The sequence below is a fragment of the Arachis ipaensis genome, chromosome B5 (assembly GCF_059453495.1).
Source record: "Arachis ipaensis isolate K30076 ecotype BB chromosome B5, ASM5945349v1, whole genome shotgun sequence".
NCBI classification, from domain to species: domain Eukaryota; kingdom Viridiplantae; phylum Streptophyta; class Magnoliopsida; order Fabales; family Fabaceae; genus Arachis; species Arachis ipaensis.
Genome location: NC_142440.1, coordinates 146148622 through 146164953, shown reverse-complemented (window position 1 = coordinate 146164953; position 16332 = coordinate 146148622). Strand labels below are relative to the sequence as shown.

The 16332-nt window shown below is 32.2% G+C and overlaps 1 protein-coding gene across 1 annotated transcript; it reads left to right on the top strand.

Annotated features, from left to right (window-relative positions):
* Nucleotides 1-6126: 6126 nt before the first annotated feature.
* LOC107641234 (cytochrome P450 CYP736A12-like) lies at nucleotides 6127-14574 on the top strand. The gene is made up of 3 exons (XM_088488610.1): nucleotides 6127-6587; nucleotides 8487-8858; nucleotides 13563-14574. The coding sequence occupies exons 1-3, from the start codon at nucleotides 6291-6293 to the stop codon at nucleotides 14424-14426; spliced, it is 1533 nt and encodes a 510-aa protein (XP_088344736.1). The 5' UTR covers nucleotides 6127-6290; the 3' UTR covers nucleotides 14427-14574.
* The last annotated feature ends 1758 nt before the right edge of the window (nucleotides 14575-16332 follow it).

Here is a 16332-nt window from a genome sequence, read left to right as displayed (position 1 = left end):
AATTTGGATTCAAATTATCCACTAACTAAATTCAGATTCAGATTATCCATTAACTAAATTCATAACTAACACTAGTTTCAGCTACACTTACAACAATAATGTTCAAAGGATGAAAAATTTTCAGCATCAGAAGACTTAATCAGCACTCCAATACTCACCTTATCACACAACATATACACTTTCATTTAAACAAGCACCGATTAAGAGAATAAGGATTAAAGTGGAGAGCACATTGCAAATTACAATTAAAAACTTAGCCAAATTATGAGACAACCAGTAAACCACAGAAAAAAACATGAAGCATAGAAGCAGACACATTAACCAATCAGATATTCAGACAATGAGACACATTAACAAAAAAAAAGCACTTAACCAGACAACCAGTAAACCACGGAAGCAGGCAAGCAGCATCAGTTTAGTACCATGAAGCATGAAGCATGAAGCACAGAAGCAGGCAAGCAGCATCAGTTTACTAACTTATTGAAGCAACAGCAGTTTAATTTTTTTTTTCAACATATCAAACACATATCAGGGCCTTAATAAAATTGCAGAATTGAATAATTGATACCAAAATTGTTAGCATTTGAATTAGTTTAACAAAATTACCTTGGAGATCGGCAATGAAGAACAACTGAACAAGGGCGACGAACAGGGGAGGGGAGGCAAATGCAATCAAGCAGAACACGGAGGAGTGGGACGGCCGACGAGGGCAGAACAGGGGCGGTGAACCTTCACTGCGTGGTGGTGGGCTCTGGCGCTCTGCGACTCTGCGTGGTAGTGGGCTCTGCGTGGCCTCTGCGTGGTGGTGGTGGTCCTTCACTACGTGGTGGTCTCTGCGACTCTGCGTGGGGTGAGCAGTGAGGGATGAGGGATGAGGCAAGGCGAGGCGACGAGGCGAGGCAAGGCGAGGCGACAAGGTGAGGGATAAGGGATCCGTCTGGCGTCCAGCCTCTGCGTGGCGGCGCAGACAACGGCGCCGGTAGATGCCACTCAGTGACGTTGGAGAAGAAAAGAGTGAGCAGTGAGGCCGTGAGGGCTTGGTGGAGTCACTGGAGTGTGAGGGACTGAGGGTTTCGAATTAGGCCATTAGGGTTACACTTACTGGGTTTGAGTTAGCTGTAGCCTGTAGGGTTTTTTTTGTGGCTCAAAACGACAACGTTTTGGCAAAAATGGGTAACAAATTCAAACTCGCGAGTTTGAGCGATTTTATCCGAGTCTAGCCGAGTCAACCCGAGTCTACCCAGAAACGAGTTTGTGTCCGAGTCAACTCGATTCCACTACCTAAACTCGTAAACTCGTACGAGTTTACGAGTTAACTCGCGAGTTTGACAACCATGGTTCTAGATCCATGACCTTCATATGAGTACTTGGAGTGGTGGTAGCAGTACGGCAGGAGATTCTTGTCACCTGAGCTCCTCCTATGTGACCCCAGAGCAGCTGTGATACCAGCCCAGGCGATACAGCGAGGTCCCAAATGAGTCCTCGATATGGACCAGGTGCCTGATGTCCCGGACCGACGTTGTGTTGAGCGGAGACATCGTGTAGGGACACAATCGATCCAGCGTAAGTGGAGGTGGTTGGAGGATGCCATCAATGTGAAAATTAGATACAACTCCTGTATTCTGTGCATCTCTGACCCCAAAACCAACAGGTACTCCTGGATTTTTCTGCTGTGCTATGGCATCCAAGTCTAAAGTTAAGAAGTGCAGGAGTACTGATTAGTTCCTGAACTAGATGCCCCGCCACCCACAATTGGAGTGGTCTGTGGTATGTCATCGTCACTACCATCAGCTAACGTGGCGGGCTCTACATCATCATCATCATCATCATCATCATCATCATCATCATCATCATGTAGTGCATCCTCAACCCCATCCAGCACTCCACCCTCTCCGAAAATCGGGACCATAATAGGAGTACCGAGCATCGCAATCGCAACCTCCCCCAGGGGTCCAATCTCACCAACTCCTGCATCAACACTGCGGTTCTGATTAGCTACAAAGGACGGGTATGCAACTAAAACTGCCTTAGGAACAATCACCGGCACAGCTGACGAGGCACCAACAGGCATAAAACTAGAGCAGGCTGGATGTCCGGAAGATTGACGATTCCGGTTTGAACCTCTAGAACTACATACCACATCCACAAGTTTCGCCAGTAGCTCTGGGGTCCTCACCTCGGGAAACTACCGGCAACAATGGATCAGAACTTGTAAATCTTCGTCACTGCTTATGACGAATGAATCGTACTTCACATCGTCGCGCAACATGAAAATTGGGATTCTATAGAATAACTTCTCCACCCGTTTCACGCTATGCATCCCTAGTCTTTGGAGTATGGTATTCTGAAAATCAGTGAAACTCATCGAAGGTTTGAGGAAAACACTCAGCGGGTCCTTATCAATAAATTTAATTCCCGTTCGCGTTTTCTTCTTGATCGACTCTCTATCGTGCACAAGAACTAAAAAACTCTCATCACTAGCCATTATGAATCTCACTATGGTGAAAATTTTACGTTCAACTCCTATTTATATACGTTAGGCATATACTAAATCGAATTAACTCCTTTCGATTTATATATATAGTAGAATTCATACTAAATCAAAGCTAACGGAATCAATTTACTATTATCCATTACCAGCTATAAATCAAATTCAATGAATTCGATTTACTATGGGGATTAAATCGTTACTTTCTGATTTGATTTACTATTATTGGGCCTGAATCGAATTCACTTAATTCGATTTACGTATGACCATGAAAATAAAGTACTTCGAACCTTATAGATTCGATTTACTACCTAAGCCTGTAATTCAAATTCATTGAATTCAATTTACATAGAAATGTAAATAGAGACAATTAGGTAACGTTTTTGGATTTGGAGGATTCAGATAATTTTCAACTTGGTTTGGTTTATTGGGGTGAATTACCCTTTTATTTAACTGTTAAACAATAATTTTTAATTTAAATAAGGGTTAACTGCTAATTTGGTATTCGAAAGATTCAATCACTAATAGAAAGATCCTAAAAAATGTTATCAATAAAATAGTTCCTGAATGATTTGAAAATTAAATACGACAAAAACAACTAATAAATATTATAATTTTTGTAAGTAACAAAAAAATTTCATATTTAGCAAACGACTTATCCATTAGATCTAAATTTTTGGCAACATTAGAATAAATATTTAAAAGTGTACAAAAAAATTCAGAGCAAAATTTGATCACTAAATTTTTCTTTTTATTTTTTAAAAAATTGTAGTCATTCACAATTAATTTTTTTAAAAAAATTCACTTCACAAAAAGTTACCAAATTTTAAAAATGAAAAAAATCTTATTTTTCTAATCATGATTACAAATATTTACATCAAAATTTGATTTTTAAAATTATTTTTTATAATATATATTTAATATCTAATTCTTTTTGTTATGTTTTTAAATCTTTAAAAAATTTCTTTGTCGTTAGCATTTTTTAGAATTTATTTTGTCAATCATACAAACTTTCGAATCCCATTTTAATAGCCTACTCTTTAAATTATATAAAAAAACACCACTAGTTCTTAGGGGTGTTCAAAATCGATCCGGACCGAACTAAACCGAAGAATCGAACCGAAAACCAAACTAACTGAAAACTGAAAAAACCGAAAAAATGTTATTTTGCTGTTTTTTTACGGTTCGGTTCGATTTTTGGTTCTTACCACCAAAACCCTAACTGAACCGGTTCTACCAAAAACCCTAAAAATTAAAATCTACCTACCCCACCCCCCCAGACGCCCACCCCCCAAACGAGTCCTAGTGCTGCGCGACTCCCTCCCTCCCCAAATCCCCCATGAAAAACTAACCCCCAAATCTCAGATCGGAGCCAGCCTGAGCCACCATATCTCGCCCTCTGCGGCCTGCGCATCCACTCACCCAACCACGGAGCCAACCTGAGCCACCCACGTCCTTGAGTCTCGAAGCCTTCCTCCAAATCCCACCGCCGAAGAGAGCAGATCCCCCACCGCTGGTGCACCACGAAGACGAAGACCCAGCTCAACACAGCACCTCGCCTGGCTCGCCACCACCCAGTCACCCACTGACCCAACAGCCACAGGGCAGCACAGCAGACACGCCAGACAGCATCGACGGGTGACGATCAACACAGGACCTCCGACCTCGCCACCTCCGACCTCGCCGCCTCCACCCAGCAGCGTTTCTGGGTTCTGGGTTTAGGGTCACCCACGATCAGGACAGCACCTCCCAGTCTCCCACCCAGCCACCGATTCAAGTGAATATGGAGCCCGAGCCATCTATTCAGGTAATCTTTACTGATGCATTGTTGGTATTGCTGGTTATTGTTTAGTTTATTTAGTTTAGGGTTATTGTTGGTATTGCTGTTTACCATCTATTCAGTTTATTGTTGGTAATTTGGTCTTGCTGATTTATTGTTCAGTTTAGGGTTATCAATTTATTGTTCAGGTTTTGTTCAGTTTATTAGGTTTTGTTCAGGCATTGCTGGTTTATTACTGGTTATTGATTTAAGCTTCAGTTTATTGCTGGTTTCTGTCCTTGATTTATTGTTCAGATTATCAGGTTTTGTTCAGTTTATTCTTAGTAGTTGCTGGTCATTGATTTAAACTTCAGTTTATTGCTGGTTTCTGTCCTTCCTCCCAAGTCAATATGGAGCCCGAGCCACCGATTCAGGTACTTTGAACCATTTGCTGTTTACTGGTGCATTGTTTATTTGTTGCTACTTGCTGTTTACTGGTGGGTGCATTGTTGATTTGATGAATTATTTTATTGTTGATTTTGTTGCTGGCTTGCTGCCTTGCTGGTTGCTGTTTATTGTTGGTAATTTGGTGGTTGCTGTTTATTGCTAGTTTTGTTCTAATTTTTTGGGATCTAATTAGTTGTTCTTAGTTCTGTTTTAATAATTGGTTCTATTTTTATTTTGCTATATGATTTTTGGTTTAGGATTTTTGGTTCTGTTCTTTCTAATTTGTTCTTGCAGCTTTGGTAATTTGTGGTTCTGTTTGATAATTTCTGTTTGAAAATTTGTTCTGTGTTCTTATTTTTATTATCTAAGTTTATAGTGTTCTCTGTTTTACTTATTTAATTTGAGGTTTTGGATCAAGTGTTGGAGGTTTTGGATCAAGTGTTGGAAGTTTTGAATTACTGAATTATTGTTGAATTACTTTATTGTTGGTATTGTTACTGGTTGGTTAATGATTTTGTAAATTGCTTGATTTTGTAAACAGGATCTTGATTTTGTAAACAAGATCTTGATTTGGTAAATTGCTTGTAAATTGATTTTGTTGTTTAATGTATTTGTTTGGTAAGTTTGATGTCAGTTCAATTGAGAATATGGGTGACACCGGATCATTGATTTCAATTGTGTATTTGTGTTGGACGATTTCATTGTATAAGACTTTGTGAAATAGTATTGTAATATTTTTTTTTAATTGATTGAAAAACTGAATAAACCGAACCAAACCAAATCGATTTTAATTGGTTTGGTTTGGTTCGGATGGCCTCGACAAAAAATTAAACCAAACTGAACCGCAATTTAATTAGACGATCAAATCGAATGACATTTTTTTCAAAAACCGAACCAAACCGCACCGCAAACACCCCTACCAATTCTAGTGACCTGTGACCCACAAGGGGGACCCAATGCTAACCACACAGGTTGTTGCCATATATTTGACAAGATTGCGACCAAAAGTTACCGCATCAGTAGAGAAAAGCAAGAGAGAGATTTAAACACATACAACTATAAGCAAAAGAGAGACTTAAACACACACACAACTACAAGTCACACTCTAATATTAATTGTTATTAGAAAATATTCAAAATAGTATGAACCACGGTTTTTTATTCAAATAAAAAACTTCCTTATTTATTTATTTATTTAACAATAAAATCACGTTTTTGTGTATTATTTTTTTATTTCGCTGACACAATAACTTTGCATTCTTAGACTCCAAAAATTAATATAGAAAGTAAATTTGAAATTACTACCTGAAAAGCTAAAAATAAATTAATTTTTTCTAAACTAACACAAAAATAACACTTAATCTAATAAAAAAATTGAAAATTAATACACAAAAATATAATTCTTCTTATTCTTACATAAATTAGGAACTGAATATTTATTTATTTATTTAAATAAAATTAAAAGCCCCTGTAATAAACCACACTTTATGGCTAACATCACATATAAATACCCCCATAACCTAGCTTCATATTTTCTATCAACCAAATAATCATAAATCTTCATACAAACTAATTAGGATATATATATTCATCAAGTATGGTAGCCATACTCCTTGGCATATTAGTATTTGTAGTCGCCATTATTGTTTGGCTGCATCCAAACGATAATCGGAATAAAGTTCCACCAGGTCCGAAGGCATTGCCACTCATCGGTAACCTCCACATGCTACGAAAACAACCACACCGCACCCTCCAAGCCCTCGCCGCAAAATACGGACCCATAATGTTCTTGAAGCTAGGGCAAGTTCCAACTGTCGTTGTTTCTTCTCCAGAAGCTGCTGAGCTCTTTCTCAAGACCCATGACCTAGATTTTGCAAACAGGCCTAAATTTCAGGTCAGTGATAATTAATAATGAACAAAAAAGACAACCGATAACTTAATACTAAAACCCGGGGGGGGGGGGGGGGGGGACACGACCCATCGTTTATTTATGTCCCATTGCTAACACATTGGGTATAGTTAGCTGTATTATTTAAGACGACCATTTTTGGCAGGTGTTACATATGAACCATATTCTATGTAACATGTATCCTGTTTGAAATAATTGTTTAGAATATAAATAAGTTCGAATCATTCTAAAGTTATTTTATTTTATATTTTTTATTTTTACTTATTTTATTTTATATTTTTAATTATTACTAGAATAATTAAATAATATTAAATTATTAATATATAATAAATATGTAATTATAAATATTATAGTGCAGATATATTAAAAATTAACTACTAAATCAGATATTTATATAAAATATATATTAAATATAAACTAATTAAACTAAAATAACATATATATTTATCCATAAATATAAAATACCTAAATTAGATTGATTTTTTTTGTATACACAGTATTATTGTATATATCTATATAGGGAGAAAAGAGAGAGAACCTATGGTGCCTATGCATGGCTACGGTGATTATAATGAATAAACAATTTTAATACAAACAAATAACAACAAAGTTTTATCCCACTAGATAATGTCAGTTATATGAACAAACAGCGTCATTAAATTCTATCATATATTGTCTATAGAAAGATCGTTGATCTCGTTTGACCACTTTATAGTTTTTTTAGATTTTCCTCTGTCTTTCACTTCTTTTTCATCTTCCATCTCATTCACCCTCCTGACTGAATGCTCTGTCGATCTTCTTCTGACATGTCCGAACCACCTGAAACGCGATTCTACCATCTTTTTCATAATAGATGCTACTCCAACTCTCTCTCTTATATCTTCATTCCTTATTCTATCCAATTGCGTATGTCCACTCATCTATCTATCTCAACATCTTCATCTCTGTTACACTTAACTTATGTTCGTGCTCTCCTTTGAGTGCCCATCACTCTATACCATAAAGCATAGCCGGTCTGATAGCAGTGCAATAGAATTTACCTTTAAGTTTTAAAGGTATTTTTTTGTCACATATAAAACTAGACGCACTCAACCATTTATGATTAATAATAATAATTAAAAAATATTTTTAATTAAAATTAAAGTCATATGTTTTTATTTTTAAATTAAAAATTATTGTTAAATAATAAAAATATAGAGTAAAGTATCGTTTTTGTCCCCAACGTTTGGGATAAATCCTATTTGTATCGCTAACGTTTAAATCGTCCTATTTGTATCCCTAACGTTTATAAAAGTGATTCAATGTTATCCTGCCGTCAATTACACATCATGAGCGCTTTAGTTTGAGTTTTAAAACCTCTTCTTGAAATTAGAATATAAATGTCTGTGATAGAATCGATAATCTACTCCGAAAAATAGCTCATCAAATGTTGAAACTAATTCCTACAACATTTACATAATTCACTTTTCTAAGGACATAATTGAATCTAAACACAAATAGTGGGTATAATATTAAAATCGACCATATTCAAGTGAGACCTAATTGAGAATGAATACATCCAAGTGAAAATAATTGAAAAATATAATCTGATTTGTTAGCATAATTGATAGTAGGATAATATTGAATCACTTTTATAAACATTTAGGATACAAATAAGACAATTTAAATGTTAGGGACACAAATAGAACTTACCCCCAAACGTTAGGACAAAAACGATAATTTACTCTAAAAATATATTACTTTAGGATTAGCAACATTTTTTACTTATTCTAAAATTACATAGCTATCATAACTATAGGTACATATCATGGAAAGAAAATTGTTAGTTATTAAACATTTTATTATTATGTAACAAAGTTGTTTGGATGTGTATGAGTTGTTCAGGTTGTGGAGACGTTTTTCAGTGGCAGTAAGGGGATTGGTATGGCACAGTACGGTTGGTATTGGCGGCACGTGAGGAAGTTGTGCACATTGCAACTTTTGAGTGGATCAAAAGTTGAGATGTATGGTCCTTTAAGGAGGAAAGAGTTGGGAATGTTGGTGAAGTCTTTATGCAATGCTTCTGCGTCGGGTGAGGTTTTGAATCTTAGTGTGATGCTGAAGGAGTTTTCTGAGAATATCACTTACAAGATGGTATTCGGTCGAACCCATGACAATAATAGGTTCAACTTAGAGGCCCTTGTTGACTTAGTCGGTTCTGCTGGAGCTTTCAATATTGCGGATTACGTGCCTATCCTTGGCATCTTTGATTTTCAGGTATCAAATCCAATACCTCCAACACAATAATTCAAGATGCATTAATTTTTTTCTTTTCTTTTAATTTTGTCTAAGAAGCTGGGTTTAGTTTCAAGAATAAAATGCCAAAATACAAAAATTAATATTTTAGTATTTTATTTGATGATAAATTATATATAAAAATAAATTATAAAAATTTAATTATTTTAGTAATTTATTTTTATTTTTTATACAAAAAATTAAAATATATATATAATAATAAAAGTATAATTATAAAAAATTGATAAGAATAATAAAAAAATAAAAAAATAGCTGTATTTTTTATTATTTTTTTTGTCTTTTTTATTAGAAAAGATATACAATATACTAATTTTATGTCTTACGATACAATATCTATATTCATATTTTATCTATTAAATATAATTTTGTATTTTGTTATTCATATTTCAATATTTCATGTCTATAAATAAATGAGACCAAAGAAACAAAACGACAAAAAAAAAAAAAAAGGATAAGAGGGACTGGCGATCGAGGTCCTTTATAAGATTAAACGAAAGTGAATATATGTTACGATGGAGAAGAATGGTCCTTTATAACACTAAATTGTCATTAAGTAAATATAAGTATAAATTAATTTTTTTCATCTTTAATGTTTTAGAAAAAATACTTCTAATGTTTTATAAATTTAATTTTGATATATTTTGAGTATAAAATAATTTTATACATATATCAAATCATATGAGATTAAATTAAAAAAATAACTAATTTTTCTAATATTCTAAAAACCATATCGAATTTGTCAAACCAAGAATGATTTAAAAATCCAACCGGTTTATAAGTTAAATCATCAATTTTAAAAATTGCTAGTGAACTGATAAACCGACCAAATATTAATAGGTCAGACTTCATCGAAATCCGTTCGATTTTTTACAAATATTCTAAACGATATCATTTTAGGGTTAAATTTAAAAAAAAATAATAAATTTCTAAAATGATATTTAAAAATATACACTACTAACAAAAATAACTCAAAAAATGCAAATAAGTCTTTGAAAATTTTAAAAATATGACAAAAAGAATTAAATATTAAATAGGTCAAACCTACTTAAATCTGTCCAATTTCTTAATTACAAATACTCTAAACGACATCATTTTATAGTTGAATTTAAGAAAAAGAGAAAACTATTAAAATGGTATTGAAAATATACATTACTGACAAAGAGAACTCGAAAAATACTAATAACAAATAAGCTTCCGAAATATTTAAAAATATGACAAAAAAAAAACTAGATATTAAATATATATTCTAAAAAAAGACTTTAGAGATCAAATTTTGATAAAAAAATTTGCAATCATTATTAGAAAAATAAGATTTTTTCATCTTTAAAATTTAGTAATTTTATGTCAAGTTAAAGTTTTTAAAAAGTTTTCTTATTGTGGATTGCATATTTTAAAAAAAAAAAAAAAAACTTAGAATCAAATTTTGTTCCGAATTTTTTTTACCCATTTTAAATATTTATTCAAATATTATCACAAAAATTTAGATCAAATGAATAAATTAATTTGCTAAATACAAAGTTTTTTGTCACTTATAAAAATAAATAATTATTAGTTATTTTTGTCACATTTTCAAATTATTTAAACTTATTTTATTGATAACATCTTTTAAGATTTTTATTTGTCAGCAACTAAATCTTTCGGGTATTAAATGGATAGTTAACCACTTAAAAAAACAAAAATTAATAAAATTCTAAATTTCCTAAAATGAATGGCATACACAAGTCAGAAATATGCCATTCCCCTTCCTCACTTAGGGCCGGCAATTCATACCCTACCCGCGGTTACCCAATCCGGTCCAACCCGTTCAGGTAGGGTAGGCTACCCGATCCGTCGCGGGTAGGGTAGGGTACGGTTTGGGTATGCCTGCGGGTAGGGTAGGCCAGGTACGGGTTTAGGATGTACTCTACCCTACCTTACCCGCATCTCATATATAACACATATTTTATAAAAATTAGGTATATAGTAAAGGAATTGAGAGTTGAACCTACAACCTCCCTTATGTAATGACTTACAATAAGTGAACAACCACTAAAACTAGTTAGTTAATTTAGTAATTTGGAGCATTAGTTTTTTATTTTTTGTTATTAATATGTATAAAATTCGAAATGATTGAATTTTATATTTACTTTAAAAAAATTTGATATATCTGCAGGTAGGGTAGCGTAGGGTAGGGTTTAGAATTTTAGGGTGCGGGTAGGGTTAGGGTTGAGAGATTCTCAACTCGCGGGTAGGATAGGTAAAGTTTTAATAAAATTTTCAACCCGCGGGTAGGGTTAGGGTAGGGTCCAAACCCTACCCTAATGTCTTATTTTAATTATATCAAGTATTTAAAATATTTTTTTGTTTTAACAAATAATAATATATACTATATCTAAATTTATTTTAATGTCTTATTTTAATTATATCAAGTATTTAAAATATTTTTTTGTTTTAACAAATAATAATATATACTATATCTAAATTTATTTTAAGAATATATGTTAAGAATAAGACTGGACACGCTGATACGTGATAATATTTAGGTGTGTCTAGATGTGCCCGGAGAAGAATATTTTATTTTTTATTAAGATACAGTTGGATACAACAGACACGCGTGTCGAACGAGTATCGGTGAGTGTCGTGTCCAAAATGTGTCCAACATGCGGACACGACAACTTTGCGAAGTGTCCGTGCTTCATAGGAATGATTTTTTTATTATTATTTACATAAGATTTTTTTATGACAAGAATAAGACTTGTATTTTTAATATATATATTTTGTATTAATTAGATTTATCTTTGAGATATTAATATAAAATAATATCATACATTTTTTTTTATCAAAAATCATATAATATAACATTTAACATAAAAATATGCTATAAAAAATATTAAACGAAATCTCTGTTTTATAACTTGTCATTATATTTGATTTATATTTTTTATTATAATTTGTCTTTCAATTAAAAGAATCTATTTTCTAATGTGCCATTACGTTGGATTTACCTATTTATTATTATTATTATTATTATTATTATTATTATTATTATTATTATTGAATATTTCTTTTATTTTTTTATTTTTGTGTTATACTTAAATAAAATTATAAAATTTTAATTTGAATGATGTTATATTTTTAGTTTTGTGTATTTTTTTATGTATTTCGATTGAATTATAATTAAACTAGTTAAATCACTAAAGCAATAGATTAATAATTAAAACAATTCTATAATCAATTTGATTTTCAGAATTTTATTTTTTTTATTAATCACGTAGATAATTATCCAATAAAATAAATATAAAACATATTATAGTATTCATTCATTAAAATTAAACTCGTATTTTATTTGATTCAATCTTTTTTTTTTCTAACACTTAAAATAAATTTTAATTCTTTAAGAGTAAATGTTAAGTCAATTCTTTTACAAATTTTACTTCGCCCTTACATACATCATTATCATCTTCATCATGGGTACATCCTTCTTTTTCTCTCCCCCTCACCCCATCACACCACCACGCCACCCACCTCACCCCTCAGCCATGGCCACCATCACTTTCAAGATCAGTATCAACCTCTATCCCATCAGGAAACCACATTTTTCCCACTCCACTGTGCATCTACTCTCCCTCCTCTCTTGTTCCTCTTTTTCCAATGGTTTCTCTTTTTATTTCTCTCCACAACTTTTATTGATCTCTTTGTCTCTTTCCCTTCCGACGTGCACTCTCTCACTGCAAAACTTCATCGCTCTTCCTTTTGCACTTGATTTCAATATGTTTATTTCTTCGATCTCTTTCTCTTTGTCTCTATCTCATTATTAGTGTTGATTTTTTGTTTGTAGCTAGAAACGGTGATGGAGTTAGGATTTGGTTGTTAGTTGGAATTATGACGGGGTGAGAAGAAAGGGCAAAGGCAGTGACGACGGTGGAGGTGGGGATGTAGTGACGAGGACGAATGAGGAAGTGTCGTCAGAGGCGGAGGGAGAAATTGACAGGAAAAGAGTGAGAAAGAAAGAGTGCGCTATAAAGGAGACAGAGATGGCCATGGCAGCAAAATTTGGGATGGGAGAGGAAGGGAGAACGGTTGTTGGATGGGATGGGAATCTAGTGAAGTTCTTGACAGTTGAGGATGTTGAGAGATAGATGATGATCATGATGATAATGATGGCGTAGTAGTAGTAGTAGTAGTAATATGGATAAAGTCGGTAAATGAATTTTGATTTAATTTTAACTGTTAATAATTAACTGATACGGTAAAATTGAAGCTTAATTCAGATTATAAGAACATAAATTAATTAAATTAAATTTTTAAGATAATTTTAAAATTTTTTAAAAATTTATTAAAAAATATATTATAAGATTTTTTCGTTCAATTATATCGATTATTTTTAATGATTATTCAAACGGTCAATAAAATCTAATGAGTAATAGCTCAAATGACATAATCTCTCCATACTCACTTAAGAGGTTGTGAGTTTAAGTCTTTTATCTTTGCTAAAAAAAATGTAAAATTTTTAAAATTAAATTCATATTATAATCAAATATAATATGTTTAATTTTTGTTTATACAAACTTACAAACATATCTCTCCATGCTCAACGAAAAACTTGCAGGTTCTGAATTTTCTTGAAAAAAAAACAAAAAAAGACTTGCAAACACATAAATACTAACTAGCTATTATCTTTTTCAGGGAATAAGAAAGAAAGTAAATAAATTAAGAAAGCCAATTAACGAGGCACTGGAGCATATTATTGAAGATCATCAGAATACCAACTACGATGATGATGATAATAGTCCACAGAAAAAGGATTTTGTTGACATATTGCTATCATTTTTGGATCAACCCATGGATCCTGATGAAGAACAACACAAACACGTTCTGACAAGAAATGACATCAAGGCTGTTATGATGGACATGATTGGTGCAGCATATGAAACATCAACTTCGGCAATTGAATGGGTTATGTCAGAGCTACTAAAGCATCCTAATGTGATGAAGAAACTTCAACACGAGATACAACATGCAGTCGGAGGAATTAACAAACAAGTTGAAGAGAATGAAATAGAGAATATGCCTTATTTGGATATGGTTGTGAAAGAGACCTTAAGATTATACCCAGTTGCACCTTTGTTAGTGCCTCATGTGTCTCGAAACGACGTCGTTATTGAAGGTTATTACATAAAAAGAAATACACAAATCATAATAAACGCATGGGCAATTGGAAGGGATCCAAGAGTTTGGTCAGAAAATGCAGAGAAGTTCTATCCAGAGAGATTCGAACATGATAATGTAGACATTCTTGGAGGTGACTTTAGATTCATACCATTTGGTTCTGGTCGAAGAGGGTGCCCTGGAGCTCAATTGGGATTTGCAACTATCAAGTTTGTTGTGGCTCAGTTGGTGCATTGCTTTAACTGGCAGCTCCCTTTTGGCATGTCTTGTGATGAATTAGACATGAATGAAACATTTGGCGTCACTATACCAAGAACTACACACTTGCTAGCTATTCCAACTTTTAGGCTAATAGCTGAAGCTGCTAGTGATAAAGAATAATGCTGATAAGAACTTTTTTTTGGCTCATTTATTTAATACTCGCTCGTTGTCTAGTTAAGTAATTTATTGTGAGACTAAGATAAATTATATCTTTCAGGGTCTAATAATTAAGCAAGAATAATGTTTAGGAGCAATAGTAGTAGTTTAAAAAAAGGGTTTTTTATTTTCTTATTTTGTATTTCTTAATTATTATTAAAATAAATAAATAATTTTTTAGATATATATATATATATATATATATATATATATATATTTTAAATAAGATAATTTTGTGTCATTATCCTCCTAACATTACTCTTAAGCAATTATCTCTTTTCAATCAACAAAAATTTTAAATAAACATTTTTTCAATTAACAAGAAAGAGAATGAATGACGAAGTTATTAACTAAATGTTGTTTAGAAAATGTTAGTTACTAATTAACTAAATGATGATGGATTAACGGGGAAAATTAATCTGACAGGTCACTTATCCCTAAATTTAATTCATAGCTAGGGAGTAATGGAATAAGAAGATAAAGGCTAGCTGAATAAAGTGAAGAATATATTATTTAACCAATTCATTAGCACATCGCATTCAATTTCTTTCTGTACTTAGTCCAGTATGAATAAATAGCTTAATTAAGTGTTATTTAAAAAAATAATAAATAATAAATAATTATATTAAAAATAATTTATAAATAAATTATTTTGTATTTGAATTTTTAGTTCTTAAACTGTTTATTTTAAAAGAAATGTGTTAAAAAAAATTTTATTATGAGAGAAGTTATTTTTTTTAACTTTTCTATAAATTCTTAAATAACTTTTTAAAAAACTACAATTTAATTTTAAAAATTACACTAAACTTTAATACTAATACTTTTTATAAATCAAAAATTCAAAAAAATTTCAAATGGAACTTTGTTCTTTCTATCTTTCTGCAATTGCACTACTAATTCTTTATGTATTGCTCATATTTCTACCTTTGAATATGGCAACATACCTTTAATTGTTTGTGAATCTCAATAAATCTTATACACTTATTGCCCAACAGCCTACAATTACAATATTATATAGGAAAAATTAAATTTAAAATGTAACAAAATATTCTTAATTGAAATATTACGAAATTTCATTGCTTGAAACATGTTAGTTAATATAGATACTAAAAATAATATTTTTAAATTAAAAGATTTATTAGTATATTTTTGTTTGTTTGTTAGATTCTACAGGTCACTAGTTTGTTAGGACTAACTAATATATAATTTATTATTTTTATTTTTCTTTTCATGCTTTTTATACAGCTATATAAACTGTATAGAATAGTGTAAAATTTTTATGATGTATCATTCAATTGTAATCAGAATATTTATCATCACAACATTCCTCCCCTCTCTCTCTCTTTCTCTCTCTCTCTCTGTTTTTTTTTCTCCATTTTTTCTTCATTCTGCTGCAGCCATTTCACTGACTGACAGTAACTCTTTAATTTCTTTATTTGTTATTAATTTACTGCTCAAGATTGATACCATTTTACATGGTATCAGAGTTAGGTTACATCAATGGCGACAAACGAAGAAAACAGCTCAAATGCCAACACTCAAGTAGATTTCGCTGCAGATTTTGAACAATTCACAACGTTCATGCGTCAGTTCTCGCAATTTCAAGCTTAGCTCAACAGATCGAACTCTTCTTCTCCAATCTCTGACCCCATCAGCCTGTATTACCTGCATCCGAGTGAAAGCCCAGGTACGGTTTTGATTTCACTTTAGCTTACTTCTCAAAACTACTACCAATGGTCACACGATATGTGGAGAGCACTCAGATCGAAGAACAAGGTGAAGTTCTTGGATGGTTCAATTCTGAAATCAGTTGAGAATCAACCTTTTTTGAAGTTTGGAATTGCTGCAATAACATCTTGCTTTCATGGCT

Excerpts from the sequence above, each read along its gene's own strand:
- LOC107641234 (XM_088488610.1), top strand. The coding sequence starts at position 6,291 with ATGGTAGCCATACTCCTTGGCATATTAGTATTTGTAGTCGCCATTATT. Across the intron at positions 6,588-8,486 it reads CAAACAGGCCTAAATTTCAG|GTTGTGGAGACGTTTTTCAG; the intron begins GTCAGTGATAAT and ends TGAGTTGTTCAG. Across the intron at positions 8,859-13,562 it reads TTGGCATCTTTGATTTTCAG|GGAATAAGAAAGAAAGTAAA; the intron begins GTATCAAATCCA and ends TATCTTTTTCAG.